The 22,985-nt window shown below is 41.7% G+C and overlaps 1 protein-coding gene across 1 annotated transcript in view; it reads left to right on the top strand.

The window, feature by feature from the left end:
• Positions 1-22,985, top strand: part of LOC119722300 (ATP-binding cassette sub-family A member 5-like) — a 57,292-nt gene that overhangs the window by 17,355 nt on the left and 16,952 nt on the right. The window contains exons 11-22 of the mRNA XM_038192344.1: positions 1,195-1,481; positions 3,056-3,175; positions 4,691-4,829; positions 7,280-7,370; positions 8,608-8,747; positions 9,409-9,588; positions 12,538-12,704; positions 14,121-14,325; positions 15,716-15,843; positions 17,455-17,718; positions 18,941-19,237; positions 21,796-21,933. Coding sequence (XP_038048272.1) covers positions 1,195-1,481; positions 3,056-3,175; positions 4,691-4,829; positions 7,280-7,370; positions 8,608-8,747; positions 9,409-9,588; positions 12,538-12,704; positions 14,121-14,325; positions 15,716-15,843; positions 17,455-17,718; positions 18,941-19,237; positions 21,796-21,933 — 2,156 coding nt within the window. The remainder of the gene's footprint in view (positions 1-1,194; positions 1,482-3,055; positions 3,176-4,690; positions 4,830-7,279; positions 7,371-8,607; positions 8,748-9,408; positions 9,589-12,537; positions 12,705-14,120; positions 14,326-15,715; positions 15,844-17,454; positions 17,719-18,940; positions 19,238-21,795; positions 21,934-22,985) is intronic.

The following is a 22,985-nucleotide window of genomic DNA, read 5'->3' on the forward strand; positions in this document are numbered from 1 at the left end:
TTTGTGTTAGACAAAAAAGTATTGGAAGGGGGGACTTGCTTTTTTGGTTGAGCTTATCTTGGCGCAGAAATCACAAAGTGTTGGGTAATGAAGCCATTAAAATGGATCTAGTACCAAATGCCCATGAACTGTAATGGTAGTCGTTTGGGCTTTTGCTGCCATTTTCCCGAAACTGGCCTCGATAAAAGAAATGAGTCAAGCCTAGCAGAGCTGGTCCCAGAGCACACAAAATACTATTAAATTTGGGCGATTCACATGCAGTGGGCCACCAAGAGCTTGCCATGGAGAGTCAATTTTTCCCAGTGAATTGTGGGAGATGGTCGACAAATTCCCAGCGCGGGACATTTGGAATTGTTAGTTTTCCAGTCAGTAGTTTCGTATTAGCATATGATTCCAGTATAGATCTGTTTGCCCTTTTCTTTTCTTTTTTTCAATTTTTTTTTTTAAAGCGGCAGAACGCTATGCCTCAATCTATAACAAATTAGCTCAACTTGTGTCCTGACGCTCATTTAAATGGCCATGTTTTGTCGACTGTAAATTTGAATAAAATGGACTCTCCATGGCAAACTCTTGGCGGTGCACTGCATTGTGAATTGCCTGAAATTGATTCAGGATTTGTATTCACTGGAAGTTTTCCCAAGTATCTGCTCTACAAAAGATTCAGCCCATTCATTTGCATTGCGGGGTAATCCTATACAATAGCACTGCCCGACTCACAAATGGCTGAGGACCCTAGGCTTGCACTCTGGGACCAGCAAAAATAAGTCAATCCTCCTGTGTGTCATTAAAAAGGAATGAGCCTGGACATCTACGAGGGCCAGATCACCTTTAAATTGTCCAAGTGTTCCAACTTTCCAAGTGTTTCAACTTTCCAAGTGTTTCAACTTTCTTTGTGTTTCAACTTTCCAAGTGTTCCAACTTTCTTTGTGTTTCAATTTTCCAAGTGTTCCAACTTTCTTTGTGTTTTAACTTTCCAAGTGTTCCAACTGTCCAAGTGTTCCAATTTTCCAAGTGTTCCAACTTTCTTTGTGTTTCAACTTTCCAAGTGTTCCAACTGTCCAAGTGTTCCAATTTTCCAAGTGTTCCAACTTTCTTTGTGTTTCAACTTTCCAAGTGTTCCAACTGTCCAAGTGTTCCAAATCCAAATATTCCAACTTTCTTTGTGTTTCAATCCTCCTGTGTGTTGTTAAAAAGGAATGAGCCTGGACATCTACGAGGGCCAGATCACCTGCCTGCTGGGCCACAACGGGGCCGGTAAGACCACCCTGATCAACACCCTGACTGGCCTGATAACGGCCGACAGCGGCCAGGCCACCATCTGTGGCTACAGCATCCGGGATCCCATCCAGATGCAGAAGATCAGGTCCATGATGGGGGTGTGTTCCCAGGACAACACGCTGTTTGATGTTCTGTCTCCGCGCGAACACCTCAAAGTGTACGCTGGACTGAAGGGAGTACCTTCACAGGAAATTGATATGCAGGTGAGAAGCATCTACAGCTTTTTACTGATTACACTGTTCAAGGATATTCTAATTCTTGTTATTTTTATCGTGTGCTTGGGTACTGTGATTCCGTTGATCTAGAACGGCCACATGTCTGGTCTATACAGGCATGCAACTTTTCCTCGGATCCGCTGATTTCCTCGTTTTTACTTCTCGTGAATGCCATTACAAATTAAAAAAACACTGTCCAAAGTCTTGTGTGGTTCGGAATTTCCTCATTTTTTTCTAAATTCCCAGTTGCCTGGCTGTCTATAAAAACGCATGTCACACATATCAGTGATATCGCACTGCGTTCATTGCATGCGTAGATCTGCGAGGGCGCTAGCCCCGTGCAATGTCAACCGCTAAGTCTCGTGTCTGGCAGGACATCAAAACTTTCAGTTATCAAAGGTTATATTGCAGTGATTTAACTGATTTCTCTTACAGTAAGTTACAACCATTTATCCGTTCGACTTATTGGCACGATATAATAAAACAAGTGTTGACTGCTGTGATGTGGGATATGTTGTTTTTAACCCCCTCGGGGCCCATAGCACCCAGGGCGAATGTTATGCGCCCCTCGGGTGTTAAAAACGTCATATCCCACATCACAGCAGTCAACAATTGTTAAATAGCCCATGGTCCAAGACTTGAATTGGGTTCACCTAACCGCCTCGGGTGCTATGCGCCCCTCGGGTGTTAAAAAGGTCATATCCCACATCACAGCAGTCAACAATTGTTAAATAGCCCATGGTCCAAGACTCGAATTGGGTTCACCTTACCGCCTCGGGTGCTATGTGCCCCTCGGGTGTTAAAAAGGTCATATCCCACATCACAGCAGTCAACAATTGTTAAATAGCCCATGGTCCAAGACTCGAATTGGGTTCACCTTACCGCCTCGGGTGCTATGTGCCCCTCGGGTGTTAAAAAGGTCATATCCCACATCACAGCAGTCAACAATTGTTAAATAGCCCATGGCCTAAGACTCAAATTGGGTTTACCTAATGCTTCTGTTTCCTGACAAGTCCAGACACGCCACTCTCGACAAGATGAGTCAAATCCTGCCTTGGGAAGTTTGGCACTTGGATCCAAGCAATAGCTAAGCACACCTCATGTGTGCTATAGTCAAGCTAATGCACTTTTGTGACGTGTGCTCGGAAATTCTTGGGTCCAAGTGCCAAAGTTCCCAAGATTTGATTTGATTCATCTTGTCAATAGTGATATATCCGCTCCGTTCACAAGTACCCCCTCACCGGCAAAGGAAGTACAGTTGGGGGGTGCGCGGCCACTGCGTGTACATAAAACAAATCCCCTGGTGTACGCGCGTCACACACAAGGAACGGTGCGTGTCAACCAGCGAAATGTACCGCCCATGGGACGTCGTTGCTAGGTAAAAGGGCGCCCTCTTTTGGTTGCACGGAGCTCATACTGCCACGTTGGCTTGACTGCGTTCACTAGGGAATTAGACTGGCTATATTTAGGACCGAAACAAAATAGGATGTGTACAGTGTGATGATTTATTGGTGTTTTTTTTTAAGTTTGCATTTTTATTAAACCTTTCCTTTTCTCACAAGGTGGATAAAATCTTAAAACTCACCATGCTTGACGAGTCGGCCGACACCAAGTCTAAGGATCTCAGCAGGGGACAGAAACACAAACTCTGCGTTGGAATCGCACTCATCGGTGACCCCAAGGTGAACGAAAGAAACCTATTGGAATAATTAGTTAGTTCCGACAACACTTTTTTAATCCATCTTTTAACATTTTGCATTTGTGAGAAATGAAGAGAGTCCTCCATTTTCTTCATGCTACAAGGAATGACATAATTACTCATTTGGCATTGGCATTGCTACAAGGAATGACATAATTACTCATTTGGCATTGATGTATCAAGCCAGCAGTTGTATGTGACATTCTCACAAGTAAACATGATGCAACATTGATCATAGGCATACGCGTTGTTGCGGAAACTCTTAATTTAACTTGTCTATTTTTTTGCCATCTGTCCACTGTCGCTACCTGTTCATCCCTCTTATCTTTTTAAATAGTACAGGGTGAGTCCAAAAAAACTAAACCCAAAAGTCGGGACCATTGTTTTAGTGAAGTCCTGCAAGTAGCACCTTCAAAATCTAGGATATAAAAGCCTCATTCATAAGCTTTCTTTTAGTATAATAATCTTTCAAATCACTCATGTACTTTTCAAGTTATTGAAATGCTGTCCACGGATCACAAAAAAAGGTGCGCGTTCTTTGAGCAAAGCGAAAACAATTCACACACATCCCTATGTGATTTGTTTTTTGTTTTTGCTGAAAGAACACTTCCCTTGTTGTGATCCGTGGACAGAACTTTAAAACGGCGGTTGTGTTTAAAATTCCGTAACTTGAAAAGTACATGAGTGATTTGAATGATTCTTGTCCTAAAAGAAAGCTTTTGCATTGGGCTTTCATATCCTAGATTTTGAAGGTGCTACATGCAGAACTTCACTAAAACAATAGTCCCGACATTCAGGTGTTTTTTTTTACTCACCCTTTATTGTTGCCACCGGTCCACTGTGGTTACCTGTTCATTGGTAATACGCTCTTGTCATCTTTTTTTATACAACACCTGAATAAATCCCCGTCATCTGATTGGTGGATCGTTGATCACATGTCATTGAATTATTGGCACCAATGCACGGCGCGCGCGTGGCGCACAGCGCACAGTGCAATGGAAGTACTATTGCACTGTGATTAGAAGTACCATTGCACTGTCACTGCACATGTTGCCGAAGGTGGCGCTGTGGTGTTTAAATTGGCAATAAAAGTTCTGGACTTTTTGAACTGTTTAAGTTCTTAACTTATGGAAAAGTTTTAAATTGAGATAAATTGAATATGATAGTTCTCAACCTGTTGAACAGTTTGCATAAATTAAATATGATAACTCTGAACTTGTCAAACTTGTAACAATTTTTAACTTGAATAAATTGGCTATTAAAAGTCAACCAATCAGATGACGAGGATTTATTCAGGTGTTATATAAAACAAATAATGAGTGTTTCACGTTCGTGCAATAGAAAGAATAATTTCATTCGGTGACAGATAAATGGCTTCTCCTCGTGGAATGGAACATTTCATCTGTCACCTCATGAAATTATTCTGACCATTGCACTCACAAACATTCATTATTTGTATAATATAGTATTGTGCATGTGGATATATCTTCATCCCTAGATTCTGTTTCTTGACGAGCCGAGTAGCGGCATGGACCCGTACTCTCGCCGGCAGCTGTGGAATCTCTTGAAAAGCCAGCGACAGGGACGGATCATGGTGCTCACCACACACTTCATGGACGAGGCGGACATCTTGGCAGGTCAGAGGTCACAGTCATTCGTTTATTGAGCTTGAGGGGCGTGGTTTGAGTTAGTCTACCTTTTAGGGCCTGTCACATTATATGCGATCTCATAGGGGACCTTACGGCCACCAAAATATTTTATAAATTTAACAATCGCAGCGCGGACGCAAGAAAATGACAACTTTCTGTCTCAAAGAAGCTCCAGCAATGCTCATACTGTGCTCTTCCCACGCTTACGATGCGCTCAACTCGCTCTCAATGCGCCCCTGTCAAGCTCAATTACTCAATCTGGTCGCTGCCGCTGCGCTGTCACTGCGCTCACACTACGCTCTGCTCGCTGTTGATACGTCCTAGTAGCTCGCGTCGCGCTCTCTATTCGACCAAAATATGTCATGTGACGTCACTTGCGCTGTATAAATACCAAGACAAAACGGTCAATACACAGTCCAGTTTCAAAATTATTCTACAAGTTCATCGCAGTCGAGTTACTTTCTCATGGAGACTACATCGACTGTCTTGCGCCTAGGCTGCCTCAATGCCACTTCAATGTCGCACGATTCACGTTCGCACAGCGCCCGAGTTGCGTCATTACGGCGCCCTGGCCAGAGCGCAGAGGTAATTGCGATTGTTTTGAGCATGTTCAAAGACCTTTGGGCTCATCGGAGACCATTAAGCCTCTCTGGTGCCCATCTGGCGACCTATGTAATTGTCGCTGCGATCTAGTAGTTGTTGTTGTGCCCCAGCTATTTTTCAAGAACACAGTGAGAGCGCATATAAGATCGCAGACAGTGTGACAGGGCCTTAACCAATTAGCTTTTGTATTACAATGTACCTCACTGTATTTACTCCTTGTTGAATTCCTTTGGTTACGTTGATTTGAATGGGCAAAAAAAACCAAGATGGCTGCAACATGATAATGGTCTATAGGCTTTATTTACGTACGAGTCGGCCATATTACATTGAAAGCGAGGTAAAAGTTTCATTTTTGGAACTTGCAAATTTTCAATGAAAGTAGTAAAATAAAGTAAATTACAAATTAATACCAGTCTGCTCTGATGAATAATTTAAAATTTGTGGTTAATAATATGCTAAGGTTGTAAGCCACATTTAAAAATAAATATGAAAGTGAGGCCTGGAACGCATACCTAGTCTGGCACCATCCTCTACAGTTTACAAGTCCTGTTAACACATACTTGATTTTGTCGCAACGGCTATGTCGCGCAGCAATTTCGCACACGCCCGTGTGTGAACGAACAAATACGCCATATGTTGCGCGATATTGTCGCGCGGCAATTTCGCACACGCGCGTGTGTGAACGAACAAATACGCCATATGTTGCGCGATATTGTCGCGCAGCAATTTTGCACACGCGCGTGTGTGGACGAACAAATACGCCATATGTTGCGCGATATTGTCGCGCGGCAATTTCGCACACGCGCGTGTGTGAACGAACAAATACGCCATATGTTGCGCGTAATTGTCGCGCGGCAATTTCGCACACGCGCGTGTGTGAACGAACAAATGCGCCATATGTTGCGCGATATTGTCGCGCGGCAATTTCGCACACGCGCGTGTGTGAACGAACAAATACGCCATATGTTGTGCGATATTGTCGCGCAGCAATTTTGCACACGCGCGTGTGTGGACGAACAAATACGCCATATGTTGCGTGATATTGTCGCGCGGCAATTTCGCACACGCGCGTGTGTGAACGAACAAATACGCCATATGTTGCGCGATATTTTTAATTAGGGCTCAAGGATATCGTAACGTGGCAAATGCCTCCCATACGCTGTCCATTCTTTCGATGTCTTTGTAGTCTTTGTTAGCTGTGTTGTACAATTCACGATATTTCTGCACCTCGGTAGTGATTTTTTTTCGTCCATTCTGTACAACCAATCAGTTCAGGCACATGTGACATACGTAAGCAATGTTTTTTTTTTGTCGAGCGATCATAAGATCAAATCGAAATTTGATTTTAACAAATCGCGCAATATGTCGCAAGACTTTGTCACGTAAACGTAAACGTGCTCATTGTTTGTGCATATATATATTTATAAAAACGCATGGCATTATCGCACGTCAAAATCCCTTACGTGTAAAAAAAAAAATCAGGGAATGCGATAAAAATGGCTTCTTGTGAAGAAGGTCTGTAGACCATTATCATGTTGCGACCATATTGAAGGAAAAATAGTCTGGTTCCTTTTTGCATACAAAGCATTATCATTCAGTACTGTTATTGGATACAGGGAACTTGACTGAAATGGTGGCAGCATGATAAAGGTCTATAGAGTGCTTGGGCAGTTTGAGGCGGTTTAAGCAGTAACCAGCAGGGCACTTAGGGCCGGAACAGGCACTAATGGGTTGATGACTGTAGTAGTCAGAAGTATTTAGAACACAAATGCCCGTAAAGGCCAAAGCTTTTACCCGGTACTGTTTTCATAGTTTCTTCTGCCTTTGATTTGCAGATCGTAAGGCCATGATGTCATTGGGGCGTCTCCGTTGCTATGGGTCCTCCCTCTTCCTGAAAAACAGATTTGGCATCGGATACCACCTTGGGTGAGTCTTTTCCATCAATGCTACTACTTCCTGACTAAGTTGAAGGCACTCCGCCCCTTGAAGTCCTCGTCCTCCTTAAAGCATCCTCATTGAAATCCCCCCCCCCCCCTCCTTGAAACTCTTTATAGTCTGTCCCCCTCCCCTCCTCCTCCTTCAAGCCCCGCCCCATCTCCTCCTTCAAGACTGGCGGTTCATTGATCACATCCTTTTAGCAGGGCCCAATTTCATAAAGCTGCTTAAGCAGAAAATTTGCTTAAGCACGAAAAAACATTGCTTAGTAAAATTAGGTTTCCGGCCAAAACTCCATGTGATGTACATTGCTTGTGACTGGTATTTAGCTGTTGTTTACTTAGCATAACAATCGCATGGAGTTTTGGCCGGTAACCTGATTTTATTAAGAAAGACGTTTTTGTGCTTAAGCAAATTTTGTGCTTTAAGCAGCTCTATGAAATTGGCTCCTGGTTAAAGCCCTTTACGGTTATAGTTATCACAAAATAAATAATGAAAGGTTTGCGGAAACAATATGTGCGAATAATTTCTCAACTAAGAGAATTCACTTTTGCTACTTAAGTGTTTACTTTCTTAGAGTTTAGGCACTCTCCTGAAGATGGTCAGAGCATACTGACCGGAACGTCTAGTTTATACCTCTGGTTCTTTTCAAAACCATTCTCTTAGTTGAGAAATTATTCCCACATGGTGTTTCCGCAAACCTTTCATTATTTAGTATCTCCACCATGCAAAGCCTCAAATCTTACTTATCACAAAATACTCGGCCTCATATCAGTTGCCGAAACACACAAATTTTAACTGCTATTCTCTTTGTGCAACTTTGTACTGGCGCAGCACGCCGAATATTTGTTCCAATGCAGTTTTGAGTAATCGAATACTAAAAAATCGGAAATGGACAGCCCTATTCATTTGAAAATTGATGCTACAGCGAGAATCTTCCTCATTATTTTATGAGTGCTGATGGTTTAAAAACAATAAAGTAGGAAAGAATGCAGTATCCAGACGCCACTTCAGCGATTGTGTTTCCTAACAAAATTGGAAATGTTTCTCAGTCCCAGATTCATGTCTTTTCAACATTTTTGCAATGACTAACCTTTAAGGAGACGACATATGAAGAAAAAAGTGGCGTCAGGTTGCAACATTCTTTCCATATAAAAAGTACAGTCATCCTTTTAGTGTGAGTTGTAATTGATTTATTTTTTATTTTATTTTGTTTTGCTTTTCCTAGCATGGTGGTAAAGAAGAGCGCTCACATTGACAAAATCACGGAGCTGGTGACAACCCACGTCCCGGAGAGTGTCGTCTCCCGCAGTCACGGCATGGAACTGGCCTATACCCTACCAATACAGGATGCTAACAAGTTCCCAGGTACAAACAAATCCCTCGAAAAACTAATAATTATAATTAAGTGTATTCTTTTGTAAAAAAAATCCCAGTAGTATTTAAAGTTTGAAAGGGAATATGCAACATTTGCAAACATCAAAAAAAAAAAACTACCAAAGTATTATGAAATACCTTACTGGACTGTTAGTGAATGACAGTCTAAAGCATCCTGTAAAATCATGGCACTTGGTGTGCTGTCATTTCCAAGAAATGTGGAATTTTTGTATCGATTTCCAACGCCATCGTTGGAAAAAAAAAATGCTTTTTCTAAATACTGCCCCCGGTTTACCAAATTTAGTTAGTTCACATTTTGTTTGCAATCAGTTACACATCCGCGAAGCCAGCTAGTCTGGTTCCTTGACCTGAGACAATTCCCCGACATAAAATTGCCCCGTTTTGTCTGAAGTAGGGTCAGGGAACCAGACTACAAGAACAGCATTTCTTTCTTGGGTTTTTCCAGCATCTATGAACACAAAACTTTGAACAGGTCAGTGTATACAATATTTGCTATAACTATTTACCCCAAAATCCATGAATTTCTGAAAATTACAGCAGAAGCAAATGTTGTACATTCTCCGTTAAAGTGGAATTATTAAAAAGAAAGTAAAAATGAAATCTGAAAATATTGACACTCTGTGACACACAGATCTCTTCCAAGCCCTTGAGTCTGATGCTGGCATGCAAGGCGGCACGGTTGCCAAGCAACTGGGCATCAAGTCATACGGGGTTTCCATGACGTCGCTGGAGGAAGTCTTTCTGAACATCAGCGACGAGGAGAATGAAGAGGATGAGCCGATCGAGGAAGCAGATATTGTCCAGACGTCAGGTAAAGTAGGGCAAACAAACAACCCATAAAATATGCCATTGGAAGCTTGGTGCACAATTTGTTTTTGTGTCGCCGAAACAAAGTTTTGGGGGACACTTACCAGTCCGAAATTTTGTATCCCCGTACAACCAGACGTTTCAGCAGATGGGAGTTCTGGGGTACTTGCATTTTTGTCCTTTTATCCCTTTTTCTAAAGATTTCACTTGTGGGGTACCGTTTTTCTTAAAGATTTCACTAGTAGGGTACTGTTTTTCTAAAGATTTCACTTGTGGGGTACCATTTTACAGATTTAACTTGTGGGGTACCGTTTTTCTACAGATTTCACTTGTGGGGTACCTTTTTTTAAAAAGATTTCACTTGTAGGGTACCGTTTTTTCTAAAGATTTCACTAGTAGGGTACTGTTTTTCTAAAGATTTCACTTGTGGGGTACCGTTTTTCTACAGATTTCACTTGTGGGGTACCGTTTTTCTACAGATTGCACTTGTAGGGTACCATTTTTCTACAGATTGCACTTGTGGGGTACTGTTTTTCTAAAGATTGCACTTGTGGGGTACTGTTTTTCTAAAGATTGCACTTGTGGGGTACCGTTTTTCTACAGATTTCACTTGTGGGGTACTGTTTTTCTACAGATTGCACTTGTGGGGTACCGTTTTTCTACAGATTGCACTTGTGGGGTACCGTTTTTCTACAGATTGCACTTGTGGGGTACCGTTTTTCTACAGATTGCACTTGTGGGGTACTGTTTTTCTACAGATTTCACTTGTAGGGTACCGTTTTTCTAAAGATTGCACTTGTGGGGTACCGTTTTTCTAAAGATTTCACTTGTGGGGTACCGAGTTTCTAAAGATTGCACTTTTGGGGTACTGTTTTTCTACAGATTGCACTTGTGGGGTACCGTTTTTCTACAGATTGCACTTGTGGGGTACCGTTTTTCTAAAGATTTCACTTGTGGGGTACCGTTTTTCTAAAGATTTCACTTGTGGGGTACCGAGTTTCTAAAGATTTCACTTGTGGGGTACTGTTTTTCTAAAGATCGCACTTGTGGGGTACCGTTTTTCTACAGATTGCACTTGTGGGATACCGTTTTTCTACAGATTGCACTTGTGGGGTACCGTTTTTCTACAGATTGCACTTGTGGGGTACCGTTTTTCTAAAGATTGCACTTGTGGGGTACCGTTTTTCTACAGATTTCACTTGTGGGGTACCGTTTTTCTACAGATTTCACTTGTGGGGTACCGTTTTTCTACAGATTTCACTTGTGGGGTACCGTTTTTCTACAGATTTCATTTGTGGGGTACCGTTTTTCTAAAGATTGCACTTGTGGGGTACCGTTTTTCTAAAGATTTCACTTGTGGGGTACCGTTTTTCTACAGATTGCACTTGTGGGGTACCGTTTTTCTACAGATTTCACTTGTGGGGTACCGTTTTTCTACAGATTTCACTTGTGGGGTACCGTTTTTCTACAGATTGCACTTGTGGGGTACCGTTTTTCTACAGATTTCACTTGTGGGGTACCGTTTTTCTACAGATTGCACTTGTGGGGTACCGTTTTTTCTACAGATTTCACTTGTGGGGTACTGTTTTTCTAAAGATTTCACTTGTGGGGTTCTGTTTTTCTACAGATTTCACTTGTGGGGTACCGTTTTTCTACAGATTTCACTTGTGGGATACTGTTTTTCTAAAGATTTCACTTGTAGGGTACCGTTTTTCTAAAGATTTCACTTGTGGGGTACCGTTTTTCTACAGATTGCACTTGTGGGTTACCGTTTTTCTACAGATTTCACTTGTGGGGTACCGTTTTTCTAAAGATTGCACTTGTGGGGTACCGTTTTTCTACAGATTTCACTTGTGGGGTACCGTTTTTCTACAGATTTCACTTGTGGGGTACCGTTTTCAGCCACTTGTGGGGTACTCGTACAAAGCGAATGGTACCCCACAAGTAAAATCTTTAGAAAACGGTACCCCACAAGTGAAAACTTTTGAAAAAGGGATAAAAGGACAACAATGCAAGTACCCTGGAACTCCCATCTGCTGAAACGGACGGCCGTATCCCCGTTTGACTGTACTGACCAGGACCACTTGTATCCCACAAGTGAAATATTTAGAAAAAGGGGTAAAAGGACAACAATGCTCCTACCCTACAAGTCCTTTTCCGTGATAGCGTCCGTATCCCCGTATTCCCCGGGAGGGAAGACACAATTCTTCATCGGATTACTGAGGTCAAAGGTCACGTAGGAGTCATTAGAGGTCATTGTTCAATTATGTTGCAAATGTTTCGTTGTCTACAGAATTTGATGGATTTTAATGTAACTTGGATGGAGTGATCCTTGGGTGGGAGGTCATATCAAGTCTTTCGAAATTGGAGGTCAAAGATCATCTAGGGGTCATTTGAGGCCATTTAAAAAAATGCACAAAAATTGACCTTTTTTAAGATTTACAAAACATAGGGATCGACCACGGAAAAAGGCGACCTCATTGTTGTCCCCATTGTATTCAATGTAGCAAGGTCACACATACTGGAATTTGTATTCCTGTGGAGACATTTTTTTGTTCTCGTGTAGTAAAGTTTTCGAGTTTGAAATTGAAGTTTCAAAATGCTCTTATTTTAACCAGAATTAATTTCCTGGGCTGAAATTTGGACTAAATATCCCTTTTCTAAAACTCTTCCATTTGCGACAGATCAACCTACCTTGGAAATTCCTAGTTTTTGAGTAAAATCCATATATCTATTTCGTGAAAATCTTGTGGAGACGTATTCATCTATAGAAATTGTCCTGTGGAGACGTATACAATCTTTTGTTCCCTATTGTGTGCATGTCTCCGTAAGGTAGTAAATTCCAGCACTACTGTATGCGAACCCACCATCTGTGTGCACACAAAGTTTTCACCTTTGCAGGTTTGAACTTTGACCTTCTGTTCATCTCCCCGTTTATAAAAAAAAAACCCAGACATTGCACCGATTAACCCAGGACGCAGTAGAAACTACAAGTCGATGGGAGACCAGTCGATGGCCCTGAATGTGGAGCATTTGATCACCAAGCCGTTACAGCCCGGCAAGTACCAGATCAGGGCGTTGTGTAAACTGGAGTTCCTGCAGATGCTGCGCAACCCCAGAGTGAGTTGAAACGTTACAATCTGTGGAAATCGCAGTGTTGTAGTCCAGCTGCTTGTGAAGTCCATCGCAAGTCAATCACAAGTCAGTTGTAAGTCGTCTAGTCCCAACTCAATTCCCAATCAAACGGTGACAAAGGCTTTCCTTTCTCATCGTTGACTTGTGAATTGACTTGTGATTTAATTGTGAAAGCAGTAGCTAAAAGAAATTGTATTCGTGGAGTGGGGGGAGGGGTCTCTTTTGTTAAATCTTTGAAACCAGACGTGCCTAAATGGTTTCAATTGACGATTGAATTGTAGATCGAAATGTGTGAAATAATTCACTGTGCCCATGTAGAAGTATATGGCACAAAACAGTTGTTTGATTGTACTTTTGTAACGTCATCAAAATGGGCTTGTAGCAGATGCTCCTGACGGCTTTTGTAGTTAAGAATCTAGGCATAATTTACACATCTTTTGAAACTAAAAATAAAAAAATCGGACGAGGGGTTGTCGCGCGGCGAAAAATTTTCCGCCGTGTACACAGAGCAGAATTGCCATTCATACATATGAATAATTAATTGGCCATAATTCCAAAACCCTTTGACCTATGGTCATGAAATTTCTTGGGTATGTTCATGAAGAGTTGCTCTATGCATGTACTGAGTTTCAAAATTTTTCGTCACTCGATGGCCGAGATCTTACGCCCCCCCTCCCCCCCCCCGGCTGAGAGATGGTCAAAATAACCCGGCCCTTTTAGGGTTAAAGCTGTATAAAAGCCTGCAAATGCAAACAAGTAAGCTTACATGTATTTGTTTAATACAGGGCATCATATTCCTTAACAATTTATTCAGAAAAAAAATGTAAAATTTTGAAAAAGCATGATTTTACCAATAGGCCATCATCCTGGGGGTTTGGTCTGTACCAAATGAGGGGAATAATGCTCATTGTGATTTTTGGCAAGGTATGCACCCCTGAAAATATGTGATAGCATTGCAGCAGGGGCAGCCTTTTGAGTGCTATCACTTTTTTTTTTTAAATGGCGGCCTAATGGCGACCATTATACCAAATGGCGACCATTATAATTGATCCAGTAACAAGCATATTGGCGGCCAAATTAAAAGTGATAACACCCAAAAAACTGCCACCGCTCACACTGCAAAGCAATCACCCATTTTCCAACTCTAGATGTGCATACCTTGCCAAAAATCGCTATGAGCATTGCTCCTTTCGATCATTTGATACTGGTGGCCCAATTTTTGGACCGAAGCTGACAGCCTACAACTATAAAAATAGTTATAATATGAGTCATTGAAGTAAGTTTTTCGGTATTTTTTACACAAAAAAGTGTCGTTAATGTCATGAAACATTGCAGTCGTACGTCACAGGTTTTTTTAAAGGGACAGAAAGTACTTTAAGTTGTTCTTATTTCATCTTGCAGACGTACATATTCCGTCTGCTCTTTCCCATCGTCCTCCTGGTAGCGTGTGCCATTGTGACCGGCGTGGTGCAACCTGATGACGGTATAAACAAAGACCAGCCGGAACTGGCCCTTGACCCCACACTGTACCTGAAAACAACTGCCTCATCGCCGCTGAGTGGTCTGACTAAGTTGCTGTACCAGAACAACTTGACTAGTGGTCAGGGTAAGGCAAAAAGCCTCCCCCCCCTCAAAAAAAAATGTAGTAGTTTCCATACCTTAAAGCTATAGTCCATCATTTGCAGCCATCCGAAAAGTAACTGGCGTAATTATTGTTGAAAAACATACTTGGTTGAAAGATAGTAAGGGGACTAAACTCCCTGTGAAATTATTCTTTCTGGCAAGCTGTCATTTTGAAGTAATCAACGAAAGAAGGCCTTTCCAACGGTGCCTCTTAAGACGCACCGTAGGAAAATTTAAATTAATAGTTCGTTTTGTTATTCGGCGAAGCGTGCGCAAGCACTGGCAAGACGTACACACGCACTGGCAAGACGCACACACGCGCGCGGTTGCTATAATTCATCGGATCAGTGCGCGACATCGCGTATAGCTGCAGTCGGCTCAGTGAGAACGCGTCTCGGACGCTGAATTCAGGCCCAATTCAAAACATGATTCAGCAACTTTTGATTTGAAATTGAGATCCTAGAATGCTGTTTTTCTCGGAATATACAGCTGAAGCTGAGCTGAAACTTCATCAGGTTAGTTGTTCAGTATCCTTCATTAGATTTTGAACACTTTTGTTGCTTCAAACGAACAAAATGCACAAATTACAAATGATGGACTATATCTTTAAATAATTGCTATGACGTCACAGTATTGTTAAAAGTGTGGATTGGGAACTTTGAATCTGTTGCTCTGGTCAAGTAGTGTGGATTCGGAACGATTAAACCATTGCTATGACGTCACACTATTGCTAAAAGTGTGGATTCGGAACTACAAATCTGTGACACTGGTCACAAAGCCTGGATTCGGAATTACGAATCTTTAGTAAGGTGTTACGAATCCACACTTCAAACGTGTCGGACAATTGTTCTCCTTAATGAGCATTAATAGGAGACGCATCCTTGGCAATTTCTTTAGTAAATCAATTTTTTTTATTCGGCGAAGCGCAGGCAAGCGTTGCTGTTATTCGTCGGTTCAGTGCGCGACATGGCGTAGCTGCAATAGGCTCAGTGACTACGTGTCTCGGACGCTGAATTCAGGCCCAATTCAAAACATGATTCAGCTGAATCGAGATCTTAGAATGTTGTTTTTTCTCGAAATAAACAGCTGAAGCTGAGCTGAAACTTCATCAGGTTAGTTGTTCAGCACCCTTTAGATTTTGAGCACGTTTGCTGCTTCAAATGAACAAAATGCACACATTACAAATGATGGACTGTGCCTTTAAGTGTAGAGCACAAATTTAACAATCAGAAAGATTAATCGTTATACAGCAATGTTCATTGAAAAGTTTCAACAGTAGCATTGCCATTTAAAGAGTAATAATTAACTAAAAAATAAGATGAATATGGATAAGTACAACCGGTAATCTAAAAATGCTACCATCTCCTCTGCAGACATCGAGCTTCTCAAGAAGGAATTTGAACGCATGAAATTGATCAGTGACGAAATCACCGATATGAGTCTAGTGAATTCAAAAGCTCCGCGTAGCATGGCTACTGTGGCAAATGACTTGGGTACAACTGTAAGTACATAAAGTATATGCACTACTATCGTTACATCTAGATAGGCATCTCCATAACTGTGATTTATTTATTAGCGGTAAAACTATTGGATTATTATGGCTGTAAGAAGGCATTCACTTTTTCAGCTATCTTTTGGTTTTGGGTAGGTATTACAAAGATTGAGGGAATTTTTTGAAAAAGAAACCCACAGCTCATTAGCTATTTAACAATACAGGGTGAGTAAAAAAAAATAACGAAACCCAAATGTCGGGACCATTGTTTTACTGAAGTTCTACATGTAGCACTTTCAAAATCTAGGATATAAAAGCCCAATTCATAAGCTTTCTTTCAGTACAAGAATCATTCAAATCACTCATGTACTTTTCAAGTTACGGAATGTTAAACACAACCACCGTTTTACAGTTCTGTCCACAGATCACAAAATGCTAAGTATTCTTCAGCAAAAGGAAAACAAATCACGTAGGGATGTGTGTGAATTGTTTTCGTTGTGCTAAAAGAACGCACAGCTTTTCTGTGATCCGTGGACAGAACATTGAAATGGTTGTTGTGTTTAAAATTTCGTAACTTGAAAAGTACATGAGTGATTTGAATGATTCTTGTACTAAAAGAAAGCTTATGAATTGGGTTTTCATATCCTAGATTTTGAAAGTGCTACATGCAGAACTTCACTAAAACAATGGTCCCGACATTTGGGTTTCTTTTTTTTGGACTCACCCTGAGCTTGTTGACTGCTGTGATGTGGGATATTACGTTTTGAACACCCGAGGGGCGCATAACACAAGAGGCGAAGCTGAGGGTTCTGCATGTATGCGCCCTGAGGAGGTTAGAAACGACATATCCTACATCACTGCAGTCAACAATTGCTTTGTTATATTGTGCCAATAACTCAGATAGATAAATGGTTGTAACGTACTGTGTGAGAAATAAATTGAATCACTGCGATGTAACCTTTGATAAGGCCAAAAAAAATAAGTATCCGGTATCTGGTATGCGCGTGCGTCGCCGTAGCCATGCGTGTCGGCAAAATGAAAAAGGTTTTTTTTCACTGAAAGATGATGTCTCAAAACCACCAAACTCACTGGTTTGACTGGAATCCTGCTGCTGCACAATTTTAACGTGTTGTTAGATGGGGTTATGATCGAGAATAAGCTTTATGTGGCCTCTCTGGACTCCCATATATTTGCACTAAGTTTAGTCGGGCACCATTTCGCAGTCATCCGCCGACATTTGAAGCAAAAAAACACAGGTAAAAAAAAAAAAAAAGCCGCATCGCCGCACCACTTTTTGGGCAAGCTCCATACCAGAAACGGGAGACTTTTTTTTTTTGGCCTAACTGAACTACGTCAAAAACTTCAACATTTGATCAAAATTTAAAATTCACATATTCAAACATTTCAAATGTTTCAAATTCACTCCTATTGAATGAAAAATGCACTGACATGTGAATTTTCAAACTTTCATAATATTCAAATGTATTCATGGTATTAGAATTGACTTGGGTTGAATAGAAAAATCAATGGAAATTTGAAGTTTCAAATGTAATCATATATTCAAATGTATGTAGATTATTCAAATTGACTTTGCTCAATGCCGGTTTGAACCACCCCCAGGGCAATGCACCAGAGTTCCTGGCACTGTATAACAGCACAGCCCAGCACTCTATCCCCGTCATCTTAGGGTTGCTGAACAACGCCATCGCCCGCCTGCAGGCGCCAGGCAAGGATTTGAACGATGTGATCATCGCCAGCAAGCCCTTTCCTAGGCAGATTTTCGGAGCGACGATCAGTTACACCTTCCTCTTGGTTTTGCTAGTGGCTTTATCCGTCAGCCTGCTCCCCATAGGATTTATCACTGAGGTTGTGAAACTAAGACAGGTATGTGAGGAATAAAAACCTCTTTTTATCCCCCTGGCTTTTAAAGCTATAGTCCATCATTTGTAATTTGTGCATTTTGTTCGTTTGAAGCAACAAAAGAGTTCAAAATCTAATGAAGGATACTGAGCAACTAACCTGATGAAGTTTCAGCTAAGCTTCAGCTGTATATTCCGAGAAAAACAGCATTCTAAGATCTCAATTTCAAATCAAAAGTTACTGAATCATGTTTTGAATTGTTTTGAATTGCAGCTATACGCGACGTAGCGCACTGATCCGACGAATTATAACAACCGCGCGCGCGTGTGCGTCGTTCCAAACCTTGTGCGCGCTGCGCTGAATAACAAAACGAACTACTAATTTAAATTTTCCTACGGTGCTTCTTAAGAATCACCGTTGGAAATGCCTTCTTTTGTTGATTACTTCAAAATGACAGCTTCCCAGAAAGAATAATTTCACAGGGAGTTTAGTCCCCTTACTATCTTTCAACCAAGTTTGTTTTTCAACAACAATTACGCCAGTTACTTTTCAGATGGCTGCAAATGATGGACTATAGCTTTAAGCCAAGAAAGGGGGATTTCGCAGGTGTATTCATTTCCTTCTGTTTGTCTTTGTGTTTCGTGTTTATGGTGTAAATCGAGGACCCACACGTGCAACATCATAGATAAATCGAGGACAGAAACCGAATCGAGGACTCTTTGGTTGGAAAACGTGTATGCAATCAATGAGAGCTGTTGCAAGTATAAACAAAGGAAAAGGGAAGAGGAACAATAGAAAATCCTCAATTTACACCATAGACAAACCTATGTGGCCGTGTGTCTGTCTGTACTTGTTCTACATAACCCCCGAGGACAGACACACAAAGGGAGAACAACAGATCCTTTCAGTCCTTGGGAGTTGGGTCTCAAAATGGTCCTCTGTGTTCAAAATGGTCCTCTGTAGTAGGTTTGTGTGCTTAGTCTATGGGAGAGTGTTATATTACAGGGACAAAGGTAAACACAAAGCATTGTCCTCGGGAGTATAGTAAAACAAGAGTCTGTGTCCGCGTTTGTTTATGGTGTAAATCGAGGACACACACGTGCAACATCATTGATGAATTGAGGACAGGAACCAACTCGAGGACGACCTCGATTAGAAAATGTGTTTAAAACCAATGAGAGCTGTTGCCAAAAAAGTTTGAGTATAAACAAAGTTTATCTCTGTTGTATCTGCAAAAACAAAACAGGAGAAGATACGCACCCAGCTACGCGTCTCGGGGGTCAAAATGACCCATTACTGGGCCTCCCACCTGCTGATAGACGGCAGCCAGCTGTATCTGATTGCTGCCGTTGGTATCGTCGTCAATCTGGCCACAGGCTTCGCAGTGGGTGGCTCCGCGTTCACCACAGCAGGGGCAATCGTCTGCCTCATCGTCTTCATAATCTTCTACATTCCCTTGGAGGTCCTTTTCTGCTTCTGTCTCAGCTTTCTCTTCAGGGAGTTCAAGACGACCCAGTCGATGGCTCAGTTTTTTTACATATTCGTAAGTACATATGTAAATTCAGAAAAATAGACCATTATTGAGTACTTTTCGAGTACTGCTATTCCAAAATTTTTAGTAAAATTAGCGTGTTCGATTACTCTCCCCGCGCTTTCTTGTGCCTCTAAATCGGGGAAAGTTGTACATGTGCAATACATGAGAGTAAATGAACGATCTCGGGTCACTCGACGACATACGAGTGACAAACGTGGTCGTAATGAATAACAAACGTTAAATATCGGGGCCCATTTTTAAAGTGAATTGGTTTTAAATAATGAAAGGTTTGCGCAAACACCATTTGCGAATAATTTCGAGGGATTTGTTTGTACCTGGGAACTTGTTAGCATCCTGTATTGGTAGGGTGTAGGCCAGTTCCATGCCGTGACTGCGGGAGACGACACTCTCCGGGACGTGGGTTGTCACCAGCTCCGTGATTTTGTCAATGTGAGCGCTCTTCTTTACCACCATGCTAGGAAAAGCAAAACAAAATAAAATAAAAAATAAATAAATTACAACTCACACTAAAAGGATGATTGTACTTTTTATATGGAAAGAATGTTGCAACCTGACGCCACTTTTTTCTTCATATGCCGTCTCCATAAAGGGGAGTCATTGCAAAAAATGTTGAAAAGACATGAATCTGGGACTGAGAAACATTTCCAATTTTTTTAAGGAAACACAATCGCTGAAGTGGCGTCTAGATACTGCATTCTTTCCTACTTGATTGTTTTTAAACCATCAGCACTCATAAAATAATGAGGAAGATTCTCGCTGTAGCATCAATTTTCAAATGAATAGGGCTGTCCATTTCCGAGTTTTTAGTATTCGATTACTCAAAACTGCATTTGACCAAATATTCGGATATTCAAAACTGCCAGCTGCACACTGCGTACTGCGCCGGTACAAAGTTGCACAAAGAGAATAGCAGTTAAAATTTGTGTTTCGGCAACTGATATGAGGCCGAGTATTTTGTGATAAGTAAGATTTGAGGCTTTGCATGGCGGAGATACTAAATAATGAAAGGGTTTGCGGAAACACCATGTGGGAATAATTTCTCAACTTAGAGAACGGTTCTGAAAAGAACCAGAGGTATAAAGTCGGTTTTTGACAAATCGGCCATTGTCAAACATTCCCACATCAACGACCACAAAGTTGATTGGGATGCGGCCGAACTCATCGCACCGATCCAGTTCTGGCATCCAAGACGCATACGGGAAGCCATTGAGATCCGCAAGCACAACACAGTTCCGCAAGACATCGGGTTTCACCTCAACGACATCTGGCTCCCACTTCTCCAGACTGATGGGTCTCCTATACCCTAGGTCCTCAGCTACCACCTTAGACTGATGGGTCTCCTATACTCTAGGTCCTCCCTCTACTGAGACTGCAACCCTACTGTTCCACTTCAGTGGGCACCAAGCTTGCTCTAGGATCCCGTCTACTTGGCATCCTCACAGGATGCAACTTCACACTTCATTGATTTCGCCTTTTGCTAAGTATTCACTTTCTTAGAGTTTAGGCACTCTCCTGAAGACGGTCAGAGCACACTGACCGAAACGTCCAGTTTATACCTCTGGTTCTTTTCAGAACCATTCTCTTAGTTGAGAAATTATTCGCACATGGTGTTTCCGCAAACCTTTAATTTTTTAGTATCTCCACCATGCAAAGCCTCAAATCTTACTTGGTTTTAAATAATTATATTGAAGGTGACATGCTTGACTGAAGCCATGCTGCTTCAGACACACTGTTAACACAATGTCTCAATATCCACCCATCGTCTAGAGTTGTTTTTGAACTTCCCAACGCTGGCCCACCGCTGGCGCATTGCCGCACATATTACCCGCAAACTTTCCGGTGAGCTTGCCTGCAAGCTTGCTGCAAGTTTGCCGCAAGTTTGCAAGCTTGCAAGCTTGCCGCGAGCTTGCAAGCTTGGCTGCAAGCTTGCTGCTAGCTTGCTTGCAAGCTTGCTGCTAGCTTGATGCAAGCTTGCAAGCATTTCTGTAAGGGATGGGAGCCATGTTTTAGCACAGTCTTATTTTTTATGGGATACTTTAATACCCAAGTAACTGGCTCGGCAGGTCAGTTGCTTGGGCCAGGCTCAAGTAAGCGCGAGACGTCAGTTGAGAGTTTAATCGAACGCAGTCGCGCTTGCATGAGTGAACGCGGAAAGTAATTGAACACGCTAAATGTATTTTCATGTATTCAAATACCTTAGTTTATTTTTCTGTAACACTGACTTCATTTGCTGTCTACTGTCAATGTTTCTCATGCATTGTTCACAACAAACAGCTAAAGTACTTGGAAAATACTCGACTTCAACTCCAGTTTGAACCCTGACAGGAAACATGCTGCTTGGGTTCTTGGGCAAGACACTTTACTGCAATTGACTCTCTCTCCAATATCAACGGGTATCTGTGAGGATAGAAGCTTCATCACGCTGACCTCAAGCTTCTGCAAGAAAGTGGTCTCATGGCCTGATGAACGGGGATAATATTCTGGAACGCCTTGGCTAGATATAAGTCCCATGCTACCGGTTGTTTGTTTCTCCATTACACTTGCAGTTACCCGTCATTCTGATGACTATCGTACTGATATTTGATGCCACAAACTCCCAGGCTGTTGCCATGATTATGCATTACGTAATGTGCGTCCTGTGGCCACCCTACATTATCTTTGGTGAGATGTATTACTTCAATCAGGTGAGAGAGGCTGGGAAAACAAAAATTTACTGATTATAAATATTTGTTGATTTAAAGGTAGCGTCCATCATTTGTAATTTGTGCATTATGTTCGTTCGAAGCAACAAAAGTGTTCAAAATCTAAAGAAGGGTGCTGAACAACTAACCTGATGAAGTTTCAGCTCAGTATATGCTGTATATTCCGAGATAACAATATTCTAGTATCTCGATTTCAAATCAAATGTTGCTGAGACATGTTTTGAATTGGGCCAGAATTTCAGCGTCCGAGACACGTTCTCACTGAGTTGATTGCAGCTGCGCGATGTCGCGCACTCAGCTGACAAATTATAGCGACCGTGCGCGTGTGTGTGTCGTCGAAAAAAGAAACAAACTACTCAAGGAAATGTCCAACAATGCGTCTCTAGAGGCATTGTTGGTAAGGCCTTCTTTCATTGATTTCTTCAAAACGACAGCTTGCCAGAAAGAATAATTTCACAGGGAGTTTAGTCCCATTACTGTCTTTAAACCAAGTATGCTTTTCAACAATAATTACTTCAGTTACTTTTTGGATAGCTGCAAATTATGGACTGTACCTTTAACAGTTGATGACTGCTGTGATGTGGGATATGGCAGGTTTTTTAACACCCAAGGCTGAGGGTGCTTTACGCCCCGAGGCAAGGGCGGATCCAGAACACAATTTTTTGGGGGGCCAAAAAAAATTTTGGTCCCCCAAAAAAGTGGGTCAAATTTTGATTCTAGATGCTCTGTGGTGCGATCTGAGGCAATTTCTGACCACTTTAACTAATGTTTTTTTGAGGAAAAGAAGGTGGTGTACTCATTGCCTGCCTTTATTGCGATGTCACATAAATAAAAATTAAAAAAAATTGGTTTCGGTTTTTTTTTGGGGGGGGGGCCATGGCCCCCTTTGGCCCCCCCCCCCCTGGATCCGCCCTTGCCACGAGGGGGTTAAAAACGTCATATCCCACATCACAGCAGTCAACAGTTGTTTTGTGATATCATGCCTAAAGCCAAAAAGATCGTAACTTACTAGAAATGAAATGAGTCACTGCATT

The sequence above is a fragment of the Patiria miniata genome, unplaced genomic scaffold, assembly GCF_015706575.1.
Source record: "Patiria miniata isolate m_02_andy unplaced genomic scaffold, ASM1570657v1 HiC_scaffold_15, whole genome shotgun sequence".
NCBI classification, from domain to species: domain Eukaryota; kingdom Metazoa; phylum Echinodermata; class Asteroidea; order Valvatida; family Asterinidae; genus Patiria; species Patiria miniata.